At 46.4% G+C, this 12,699-nt stretch overlaps 1 protein-coding gene across 1 annotated transcript in view; it reads left to right on the plus strand.

Moving 5' to 3' along the window:
• adcy9 (adenylate cyclase 9) overlaps nucleotides 1-12,699 on the plus strand; it is a 35,036-nt gene that overhangs the window by 9,442 nt on the left and 12,895 nt on the right. Inside the window, exons 2-3 of the mRNA XM_020641370.3 lie at nucleotides 11,719-11,906; nucleotides 12,082-12,189. Of these exons, the coding sequence (XP_020497026.1) occupies nucleotides 11,719-11,906; nucleotides 12,082-12,189 (296 nt within the window). The remainder of the gene's footprint in view (nucleotides 1-11,718; nucleotides 11,907-12,081; nucleotides 12,190-12,699) is intronic.

Consider the following 12,699-nt stretch of genomic DNA (forward strand, 5'->3'; position numbering starts at 1 on the left):
TGAAGTGACCACCTAACGCATTATCATAACACTAATGTAGTTACTAACGTGATTAAAAGGTGCTCGTGGTCGACATCCTGATCCAGGAGGGTTTCCCGCGTGGATCTACACCGTTTAGCTCTCTGTGATGTCGCTGTGATTGTCAGATTGTGCTCATAACTCTCCTCTGCGTATTGAAGAACCTGTTGGAGACTTTTAGAGGATGTTTCAGACCTCTCGCTCCAGAGATAGTCACTGATGGAGTCCAGAAGTCAGTCATCAGAGGTGAGATAGCGAGCAGCCACGGGAGGACAGCTAACGTTAGCCAACATCACTAGCATCAAGCGTGGATAATATTTTAAATGATTTTAAAGATTTAGAGTTCTCCTCATACACCTTACTGTATCTCTGTCACTGCGGACAAATTTAGAAAAGAATGTGATCAATGAAATACAAATCAAAGTCGTCAGATCTTCTTTTCTTTTTTTTTAAACTGTCTCAAACGGGAAGGAGCCTGATGACAAGTTGTCTAACCTAGAAACAGTAACTAAGGAGGGCGGGGCTTGAGGCTTGACACTAGGTCGATTACTTTGGGGAATTATTCAGTTAGCTCATTACACAAAGTGAGGACCACCTGTGCTGACAAATGAAGCCAATGTGGAAGTGCAAAACAACTGCAGTTCCTTGAGTGTCCACTTCCCCTCATGACGTTTTACCCCAGAGCTCAGCTCAGCACAGTAACGGACGCCAAAATGAGTGAGAAATACAACATCATGTTTTTTTTATTTGTTTTTCTTTGGATAGAACTTAATATCTATTTTTTTTCTTGGTAAAAACTGTAAGGGATGTAATTATAGGGAGCCTGAGAGCATTAGAAGGGAGCGGGGCCTGGCTGAGTTGACTGACAGGTGGATGTGTTGTAGCTGTTTTCCCAAGAGGCTTAAGTCCCGCCTTACTAGGCCATCTTTAGGCTTCAGAAACCCTCATCGAGGCTGCCTCCATGATTTATCGTCGATGAGTTCCAAACTCCTTTTCAGAAGAAGTCAATGTTCTTAGAGGGGATCCAGTCTATGATGAGTCAGCAGAAAGTGTAGTGCAGCAGCTTTCCTTCAGGACTGAGTCTTGACTTGTGACCACTGTAACATAGTGATTAAACGTGATTAAAGATTTGAATCGTTGGACAGAGCTGGTCACATAATCTCCGCCTCTGCATGTGAACGTGTTCTCCAGACTTCAGAGAAGATCTGTTCCCTGGTGGTCTGTGAGACATCAGAGCGAGCGAGGGAAGAACAAGCATGTTTTCATGTCGTGACCCTTTCCAGAGGATTTCCCACAGTTATGCTGGGGGGGAGGGGGGGCGTGTTCAACTGTGTGTGTGTGTGAAGGGTTCGTAGTGAACGATGTTATATGATAGAATCTGCTGCATGGTGGTTTTTTGTCCAGCAACATATCGAAACCAGGAAACAAACAAGTGTCAGGAACATTTATTTAAATATCATTCCAGCTGACGTCTTCTACTTTAAACGAGTTAGTTATGAACTGAAGATCAAATAAAAAACATAAATATTATTATTACAACATTTTGTTGGAACAAACATTTTGTAAAGCTGCTGAGATGAAAGCTGTCATTGAGTGGAAAACATCTGACTTGCTGACGATTTTTAAATACTCCGTGCACGGTGTGGTCCGTCAACGCCGGCTAAGGCTCCTTTCGTTGCCACTCTAGTCAACGCTCCTGTTTCCACATCACACGCCATGGTTCTTCTTTGAAGTGTGCCATCAGCGCCACTATGCTCTGCTCCATTTCAAATCCGCTGCGAGTGTATTTTCGATGGAGCTCGCTGTAGGCACGCATTAAGTAGGACAGATTAGATCGACATTAAACACAACAGACTCCTGATCGTATATCGTGATCTTGTAGTTCCCATGTGATCCTGTAGTTCTCCTGTGATCTTGTAGTTCTCCTGTGATCGTGTAGTTCTCCTGTGATCTTGTAGTTCCCATGTGATCTTGTAGTTCTCCTGTGATCGTGTAGTTCTCCTGTGATCTTGTAGTTCTCCTGTGATCTTGTAGTTCTCCTGTGATCTTGTCGTTCTCCTGTCATCTTGTAGTTCTCCTGTGATCTTGTAGTTCTATTGTGATCTTGTAGTTGTCTTGTGATCTTGTAGTTCTATTGTGATCTTGTAGTTGTCTTGTGATCTTGTAGTTCTATTGTGATGTTGTAGTTGTCTTGTGATCTTGTAGTTGTCTTGTGATCTTGTAGTTCTCCTGTCATCTTGTAGTTCTCCTGTGATCTTGTAGTTCTCCTGTGATCTTGTAGTTCTCCTGTGATCTTGTCGTTCTCCTGTGATCTTGTAGTTCTCCTGTCATCTTGTAGTTCTCCTGTGATCTTGTAGTTCTCCTGTCATCTTGTAGTTCTCCTGTGATCTTGTAGTTCTATTGTGATCTTGTAGTTCTATTGTGATGTTGTAGTTGTCTTCTGATCTTGTAGTTGTCTTGTGATCTTGTAGTTCTCCTGTGATCTTGTAGTTCTCCTGGGATCTTGTATTTCTCCTGTGATGTTGTAGTTCTCATGTGAACAGCATGTTGTGCGTAAGCATGAAACAAAGTGACGCGTTGCTCGTCATCGGTGTCCCCGCTGCAGCTGATCCAAGGTTAGTCACGTTTAACTCAAGGACCATCTGAGAGGAGCTCAGAGCTGTGTGTGTGTGTGTGTGTGTGTGTGTGTGTGTGTGTGTGTGTGTGTGTGTGTGTGTGTGTGTGTGTGTGTGTGTGTGTGTGTGTGTGTGTGTGTGTGTGTGTGTGTGTGTGTGTGTGTGTGTGTGTGTGTGTGTGTGTGTGTGTGTGTGTGTGTGTGTGTGTGTGTTTATCAGAGTGACGCAGTGACAGTCAGTGGTGCGTCACTGTTCCTGTCAAGCTGCTGGACTACATGAAACACACACACACACAAACGCCCTCATAGACATATAAACACACTGTACATGAGCTGGACCTGGAGGTAAACTCAGGCGCCTGATCTAACCTTGTTTTTGGCACATTGCAGGATTCTCTCACATCAAGTATGAACCATTCTGATCCCAATGCATCCCATTCCTCTGGTTTGTCTTGAATCATCATTTTTTAATTTACGTCATGTGATCAAGAGGCAGAAACATGTATGAAACACAAACCTCTAAGACTTGACCTCTGTCAGGTGGTCAGGTGTCTGTAAGCAGTGTTCTGTGTCTTATTGCCATCCATAAAGACGGCTGTGGCTCAGTGGTAGAGTAAAGAGAGGGAGTCCCTGTACTGAAAAGGGAGGGAAGGAGGTATGGATGGATGGAGGGGGGAAGGTACGGATGGATGGAGAGGGGAGGTATGGATGGATGGAGGGGGGGAGTACAGATGGATGGAGGGGTGGGTGTTTGAAGGAGGATCCTAGGAGAGCCTCATCCCTTGGTATCATCAGCGTGTCCAAATATGGAGGCATCTGCTGTTCACAAGACCCGCCACTGACCAGAGAGAGGCTCGGAGCGTAGGGAAGGAGGAGGGGAGGGGAGGGGGGGGGCGATGAAGACAGGGAGAACAAACGGTGAGAGAAAGTTAGAGACAAAACTCAAATGAACCCTGGCAGAGTTAATGGATCTCTATAGGTATTGTGTGTTTGTTGTGAGAGAGAGAGAGAGAGAGAGCGTTTTTACATTCTGGTCCTGAATGCTCTGGATTTGTTTGGACCAGAGAAGGTAGGCGGTTTTAAGACACCCCCCACACGGCCGTTTTGGACGCCCCTTGGTTTGCCAGATATGAGAGCAGTTATCAGGTCAAACCAACAGGTGTTGCAGTGATGGAAGCGGGCAAGAGAACAGGTTCAGATAGAAGTGATTGTACCCGACCTAAAAAGCCTCTGCATGTTTCTAATAAGCTCCACGAGCAGAAACGTGCTCAAACTAGGATCAATATTGGAGATGCTTTTGAAAAATGGAGAGAGGTTAGAACGCAGAAAGGTTTACAGACCGATGCAGAGCTGGATAAACACTGAAGCTTCAGTGTCCACCACATGGCAACCTGCATGAGCATTGACTCTAGAGAGGAGGGGGAGGGGGAGAGACAGCTCTCTACAATGTTTAGAATTTAGACTGCAGTACACATTTTAACCACTAGGTGGCAGAGTTACATACTGCTCCTTTAAGTATGCTGCAGTAACACTTACAGACACTTCATGTGACACCCATCTTATAAAAACTAATTATCAGGGTTTTGATCATCCAGAGTTTAATCATCTCTCAATCACTGACATTTCAACAACACAAGAACGTAACTCTTCTGGATGTGCTGTGAGATTTGGCTCAAACTAAAGAGGAGCGGGTGAAGGAGGAGGTTAGAGAGATATGTGAGTACAATGTGGACAGTTTGAAGGTGAAGTTCGTGATAAAGGAAACAAGTTAAAATCTATTTTTAGAGCTGGAGGTGTTTTTTTTCAGTCTGAGAGACAAACATGAAGAACGAGAGACAGAAAAGGAAACTCTTCATTTTGCTTCATTGAGCTCCTCTGGTGCTTAACTGACAGGATTATTTGAGTCCTTCTATCTTTAACATTCACACACAGACCCCTCCACTTCCCCGTGTGTGGGACCAGAGGGGAGCCGGTGATCTTTGGGACACTGGGGATTGTTTTGATCATGTGGTCAAAAGCCACCGTTGGGTCAAAGGTTGTCCTTCAGGAAGTGCAGAGTCCAGATTTGGCAAGTCCACAGGTGGGATCATCTGAACAATCATCTTTAGTCCTAAACCTTCATCGGGACACTCAAAGGAGGATGACCTGGGGGTGTGTGTGTGTGTGTGTGTGTGTAACACATATGGGCCTTTTAGAGGACCGTGTCTAGTTTGGAGTGTTTGTTAGCGTGTGTTTATTGGAGTGTGTTTGTTAGCATGTGTTTGTTAGTATGCGTGTTTGTTACCACGTGTGTGTTTGTTAGCATGTGAGTTAGCGTATACATTTGTTAGCATTTGTGTTAGCGTGTGCGTTTGTTAACATGTATCAGTTAGCCTTTATTTGTTAGCATGTGAGTTAGCATGTGCGTTTGTTGGAATATGTGTGTGAGCGTGTTTGTTTGTCAGCATGTGTTTTTGTTAGCGTGTGTTTGTTAGCATGTGAGTTAACATGTGCGTTTGTTAGCGTGTGTTTGTTAGCTTGTGGGTTAGCATGTGTGTTTGTTAGCGTGTGTTTGTTAGCATGTAAGTTAGCGTGTGCGTTTGTTAGCGTGTGTGTTTGTTAGCGTGTGTGTTTGTTAGCGTGTGTGTTTGTTAGCGTGTGTGTTTGTTAGCGTGTGTGTTTGGTTACAGGGCTGGTGCTGACAGATTTCCGTTAACGGGCTAACATAATATCTTTACGCTGTTAGCCCTTTGTGGTGGATGATTTGCTTTTGCCAGTGTAATTTTCATCTTTGCTCTCAACCATCCATCATCCATTTTCTCTTGCTTATCCGAGGTCGGGTCGCGGTGGCAGCAAGCGCAGGAAGTCAACCCAGACTTTCCTCTCCCGAGCAACGTTTTCCAGATCCTCCTGGGGGATTCTGAGGCATTCTCAGGACTGGCGGGATATATAATCCCTCCAGTGAACTTTGGGTCTACCCTGGGGTCTCCTTCCAGTTGGGCGTGCCCAGAAAAGCCAAAGGGAGGCGTCCAGGAGGATCCTGATCAGATGTCCCAAACATCTCAACTGACTATGTTTGATGCAGAGGAGTAGCGGCTCTACTCCAGGCTCCTCCTGAATGTCTAAGCTCCTCCCCCTCTCTCTCAGGCTGAGCCTAGACAGCCTCCAGAGGAAACTCATTTCAGCCACTTGTATTCCTGATCTTATTCTTTCGGTCACTACCCAAAGCGATCGAGCGGTGAATTGAGAGCTTTGCCTTCAGGCTCAGCTCACTCTTCACCATGACAGTTTGGTTCAATGCTCACATTTCGGTCGACGCCGAGCCAGTCCGTCTGTCAATCTCACCGTATATCTTACCCTCGCTGTGAATGAGACCTGAGATACTTAAAGTCCTTCATGTCTTTGAAACGACTTTGAATGTCAGACAGTTTTTTTTGTGTGTGTGTGCTTCAGGTGTACATGTGGAATGTTACGACTCGGCTTCATTTCCTCTCCGTTCATTCGTCTGTTTCCCCCCGCTGCATCAGGTCATGTGACACAACTAACAGTGCGTACTTTTAAACCTTTGCACTTAAGTTGTTTTTTTGACACCCAAGGAGAGTCAAAACGATCCTCTACAGAGCTCACCATGGATGAGTCACACCAACAGGAAATGACTACTTTTTGGGCTTGCGATCGTGTGTGTGTGTGTGTGTGTGTGTGTGTGTGTGTGTGTGTGTGTGTGTGTGTGTGTGTGTGTGTGTGTGTGTGTGTGTGTGTGTGTGTGTGTGTGTGTGTGTGTGTGTGTGTGTGTGTGTGTGTGTGTGTGTGTGTGTGTGTGTGTGTGTGTGTGTGTGTGTGTGTGTGTGTGTGTGTGTGTGTGTGTGTGTGTGTGTGTGTGTGTGTGTGTGTTCAGAGTTATCACCTCTCCAGTAAGTCTCAGGCAGGCAGAGACAGCGTATTTCCTGGAAAGGGTGTCTGCTGTGTAAGGGGTCGTGACCTCTCTTGGGTTTGGTTTGTGTGGTCGCTCTGCAGACCTTCACAAAACCCGGAACAACGGACCGGAACCAGAACATTATCCTCGATGTAAATAAACATTTATCTAAGTTAGATTTTCTGACTGTGTTACATACAGACATACTGCTTTGCACAGTCAGAAGTGAAATCAACTTACGAGATCAGGGTTTCCAAAATAAGGATGCCAGGATCTGGGGACCCCCCCCCACTGTCCCTGGCAGATATCGTAGTGCACAGCTGGCTCGAGGCAGAATACAATGAACCTCCATGTTCAGGGTGTTCATGTTTATGTGTGAAGAGCAGCAGACTCCGACATTGTTGCTGTTCTTTCTCCTAGGATGCTCCTGTGCTGACGTTACTTAGCAACGCGACAGTCCCAATACTGACAAACATCCATCGAACAACTTGCATTCAATTTAGAGCAGACAGACAATGTATAGGGCTGCACGCTGGTTCAGTGGTTAGCTCTGTCCCCTCACAGTGAGGAGGTTCCTGGTTTGAATCCCCGTCTGACAGGAGCCTCACAGTGTGGAGGTTCCTGGTTTGAATCCCCGTCTGACAGGAGCCTCTCTGTGTGGAGGTTCCTGGTTTGAATCTCCGTCTGTCAGGAGCCTCTCTGTGAGGAGTCTGCATGTTCTCCCCATGCATGTGTGGGTTCTCTCCAGGTACTCCGGCTTCCTCCCACAGTCCAAAGACATGCTCGTTAGGTTCATTGCTTTTCTAGTCTTCTGACTACTCAAAGCGCTTTTTCACTGTAGGTCACACCTTCACATTGGCACACTGATGGTAGAGTTTTCTTTGTAGTGACCTAGTAACTAATCCATTCATACGCTGTGACAAAGCAGTGGGAGTAATTAAGAGTTTAAGTGTCTCGCCCAATGACAGCAGGGATCAGCTTCAGCACCCCGCGACCCTGAACGGGAATAGCGGTATAGCTAATGAATGGACAGACAATGTGTATCAATGTCTACAGCAGATGATGTATATCACACAGTAAAAAGTAGCCCGCCACAAGTCAAACTATATAAAAGTACAATGCACAGGTAAGAAGAGAGAAATGTTGGTGCATGCTCAGGTAGAAGGTGTATAAAACTACAAACAATCAGTCAAAGAACATTCACTGGGTTCATCTTTATGTGTAAGCATTTCTCAGCAGTTAAGGCATGCGTGTGTGTTTGTTTGCATGTGCGTGTTTGTGTGTGTGTGTGTCATGGTCGTGGTCATGGTCGTATCTGTCCTCAGCTGAACCCTCTGTGCTGCAGCCAACTGGTCGGAATAAATCAATAAAAACCATCGAGCTGCATCGAGACTTTAGAGTGCTGGTGTCACTTTCTTTTCCTGAGTGCTGCATTTACAGAGCCTGGAGAACATCCACACACACACACACACACACACACACACACACACACACACATTTCATTGACTCTGGCTGCACAGAGTTAGTAAAGGATCAGCTTTGTTATGACTTAGAGCTCTGATAAACATGGATGATACAGTGCATGTGGCACTTTACAGTTATTCTAAAAGTATCTGACACACACACACACACATATCAGCCTACTGTGCACTTCACGGTCGGACGTCGCCGTCTATAATGTGCAGCCAATGAAAGTCCCCCCATTTCAAGGCCTGCTGAAGAGTTTAGAGCAGGCTGTGGATAAAGTGAGGAAGCTGAAATGGAAGTCGAAGAGGAATGCGGGTTATGTGAGGCATGCTCAACTCGGTGACCTTCAAAGCACTCTGCGTCTCTTCTTCCTCCCCCTCGCCATCTCTTCGCGGTTTGCCAATCTGCCTTTATTAACTTAAACTTTCTCCCTGACTTGACCACATTTAGTCTCATGATGCTGGAGCTGCAAGGAAACACCAGGAAACATCCAGTCAATGAGAAGTGTAGTGACTGAAATGATAAAGTGAGCTTACTATATGATCAGACATTAAGGAAACATGCTATGTTGAAGTGCTGGCTTCTCTGACAACAATGCAGCAGCCAGTATGTCCTCCTTCTAACTTTAGATTCTGGTCCTGAATGCTCTGGATTTGTTTGGACCAGAGAAGGTAGGCGGTTTTAAGGTGACCCCCCACGGCCGTTTTGGACGCCCCTTGGTTTGCCAGATATGAGAGCAGTTATCAGGTCAAACCAACAGGTGTTGCAGTGATGGAAGCAGCAAGAGAACTGGTTCAGATAGAAGTGATTGTACCCGACCTAAAAAGCCTCTGCATGTTTCTAATAAGCTCCACGAGCAGAAACGTGCTCAAACTAGGATCAATTTTGGAGATGCTTTTGAAAAATGGAGAGAGGTTAGAACACAGAAAGGTTTACAGACCGATGCAGAGCTGGCTAAACACTGAAGCTTCAGTGTCCACCACATGGCGTGCGTGCGTGCGTGCGTGCGTGCGTGCGTGCGTGCGTGCGTGCGTGCGCGTGCGCGCGTATCTGCGCGTGTGCGCGTCTGCGTGTGTGCGCGCGTGTGTGTTGAGGTCTCATAAACGGCCTTTGTCGCCTGTTTGGCTAATGACTCAAACCTCTAAGTTGGGTCTGTGATTGGAGGTCGAGGACCTGTGCCAGGTCTACAGTGTCCCAGGACCAGAACAAGACATGCAGTGCCTCTGGACTCCTCTGATAAATTCATTGTCTGTTACACATCCATAACTAATTAGAATAATGCAGACAGGAGAGCAGGACTGAACGCTGTGGGAGAAGCCCGTCATACCCGGAGCTTCTAGGGTGGCCAACTGAACCTCTGAGGTCTCTTCTTATATCTGCACTTTAACCCTTCGTCCTACACCGAGTCATAGAACCAGACTTTAAGGACCTTTGGATCCTGGCAGCGCCTACCACTTTACCTCTGACGCCTTCTCACCGGCGCTTACTGTTACTATGGTTACAGAAGTTCTCTCATAGCTCTTCTGCGGACTCTGCATGCTAAATGTTTGATTTTAAACAATGTAAATAAAAAACGATGGGGAGAAGTCGAGTCCTTCATCAGCAGCAGCTCTAGATCTGGACATTGTGCCCTTGGAAAGATGAGTCTGGATGCACCTGGCTTTAGTTTCTCCTCCACCGATGTTTCTGACGAGGTTGATACTGGAGTCCTGCCATTTCTTGATTTTGATTAGTCAGCGAGGGAGGAACACGCTGTCCCGCTCATGTCGGTCTGAGGAACGAGTGACATCAACAAACTTCTGTCACCTGAGAGCGCTGGGAGCACAGTGACATAACGCCTAAATTCCATCAGATATGTGTTCGGTCCGTCTCCGCTCTATCACTTTAGCAGAGCTGACAGGTTTTTACTTTAGTCAGTGTGTGTGCTTCCTATTTGTTTTTTTGTACCAGGCTGTAAACATGTTAATCTGCTGTAAAAACAGGCTTTTTAGAATGGGTGTGTATGTGACTTCCTGTGCTTCTGCAGCCAGCCTCTAGTGGACACTTGAGCACAGTAGTGCTAAGATGCTAATGTTTTTGCTCTCCTCAGAGCCAAAGTGGCTGCATTCCCAATATGGTAAAAGGAGCGTGACATTTCTGAGAACCGTGCTGAGCGACTGACCAATTACGACAGAGTCAACAGGCCGACCAATCAGATCAGACTTGGCACACGTGGGGACTCTGAACGTGGGCACTTCAGAGCCTAGAGAGTCAGAAGCGAGCCGGTGCATGGAGCGGCAGTACAAGAAAACAGACACTTTTTTCGAACTTTAGCTATTGTGAACATACTTTAGTAGGTACATAGATTAAATATACGAACCCCAAAAAGGGCAGAATATGACCTCTTTAAACACTTTAACGTCTGACTGACGCTGGAATGAACCGCAGAGTTTCCACAAAAACACAGAAGATGAGTCGAAGATTGTTGTGTGTTGTTAACCCTTTGTGTGCACCTCATGGAGGAGGATGCTGAATGCTCTCACACATATCAATAAAATATGACATCAGCAGTGAGTCTACATCAGAGAGACTTCTGTAGGCCAGGCCCCGCCAGGCATCAGCATGCTAACGTGGTTAGCACTTTTAGCTGTTTGAACAAAGAGGCCCAGCAGCCAGGTGACTGTGTTTGGACAGCCTGATAGCAGCTGGCTCTGAGCCGCCGCTCTAATCCACTGTTTGTATATTTTCTTTTTGGCTCAACACCAGCATGAACACAGCCACAGCTCAGGGCTGATGTGCAAACATGGCTGGTGAAACAGCCAGGATCACATTACCACTCGTCAGCGTGAGTGCATCGTCACAGACTGGACGAAGAGGGGTCTTCTCACAACCCCCGTCAGCCCAGACGTTTACAGATCACTACGTATTTAATGTGAATTTTCACTTAAAGCAGATCTATTATCCTCACTGTCACCATTCATTATATCATCTGATGAGTAGTGTTATGAGATGTGCAGCTCAAAACCTTCTTATGTATCTGATACTGGCGTCAGTAAAATCACAAATTTCCACCTCTGCCTGAAACACTTCATTTGAGCTACTGTCTCTTTAAGGCCCGCCTCCCCATGTGCCCACTCTTCTCTGATTGGCCAGCTCTGTTTGCAGTCGCAGGGAAATATGAGTGTGTTTTTTGGTGGGCGTGTCCTTGAAAGAGCTGTTGGGGTGGGCGTGTCCTACCACTCTGCTCCATGCTTTACTCTGATTCGTCGGCAGAACGTGACGTCAGCTTCTGGCTAGGCTCTTCCAAATTCTCGTAAAATCTCGTTTAGAGCAGCAGGAAACCACGTCCAGGGACTTTGCCTTTGCCGAGGTTTTAATACGGACATCCAGCAGAATAGATCTCCTGGGAGGATTTTACAAACTGCTAATGAATCAAATTCTGCTGCCTCGAACTGACCAGCAAAACCAGCCAATCAAAAGGAGGCCTGATCCGTTCTATAGATAATTTAAACGACGGTGTGTCAAACGATTAACAGAAAGCTGCAGAAACAGCCTCATGTTCATATGTACATGTCAAACATAACAAGGGAGGGAACACTGTTTACCCGTTTACAGGACGAGATTAGCAAGAGTTAAATCATCCTGCCTGGGCGACAGGGGGCGCCAAAATCACCCTCACTGTATCCTGCAGGTGAAGCTAACAGTCAAACTATGAGATGGTAAACAGCATCTCTGTTCCTCTCCTCAGGGCTGAAGACCTTCCTGATCTCAGGCAGGAAGTTGGAACATGATGTGCAGTGCGGCTGCTCTCAGGTGGGACTATCAGCCGGGGTCGTCCTGTCGTCCTGCCCCAAGCCTTGCACGCCAGACCTCATCCCTGGTGGAGCGGGCGCTGCTGAAGCTCTGCTGCCCCGCCAGCAGCCAGACCGGACTGGGGTAAGTCCTGGAGGAGTAACAGAGAATGTTTAGTCTCGTCATGGTGCCAAGTGTTTGGGTCCTTTAGTAAAGGTTTATAATGACTGTCAGAGTGTCTCTGTGAGGAGGTGCAGGCAGCAAACATGTTATCTACTGAGGGTGTCACATCTCAAACTGCTCCTTGTCTTCTCTCCAGCCTCCCTGTGTGGCCCGCTCGTTGGTCTTATCTCCGAGGACAGAGCACGGGGAGGATGTGGCCGTGCTGAATGGCTGCCAAGAGGAGCACAAGTCCAGCAGTGCGAAGGTATGACACACACTATGACACACACACTTGAATTTGACTTCCTGCAGAGAGAGAGACCTAGTGTTTAAAATGGGTACTGCAGTCTAAATTCTAAACATTGAGGAGAGCTGTCTCTCCCCCTCCCCCTCCTCTCTAGAGTGGATGCTCACGCAGGTTGCCATGTGGTGGACACTGAAGCTTCAGTGTTTAGCCAGCTCTGCATCAGTCTGTAAACCTTTCTGCGTTCTAACCTCTCTCCATTTTTCAAAAGCATCTCCAATATTGATCCTAGTTTGAGCACGTTTCTGAATGTCTGAATGAGAATCTAAAGTTAGAAGGAGGACATACTGGCTGCTGCATTGTTGTCAGAGAAGCCAGCACTTCAACATAGCATGTTTCCTTAATGTCTGATCATATAGTAAGCTCACTTTATCATTTCACTCTCAACACATCTCACTGACTGGACCTGTAATATTGTCAGATTTTCGTCCCTCTTTCGTTCATTCTGTTTTTCATATTCTTTCCCCTCGT

This window comes from Labrus bergylta, chromosome 1 (assembly GCF_963930695.1).
Source record: "Labrus bergylta chromosome 1, fLabBer1.1, whole genome shotgun sequence".
In the NCBI taxonomy this organism is placed as follows: Eukaryota; Metazoa; Chordata; class Actinopteri; order Labriformes; family Labridae; genus Labrus; species Labrus bergylta.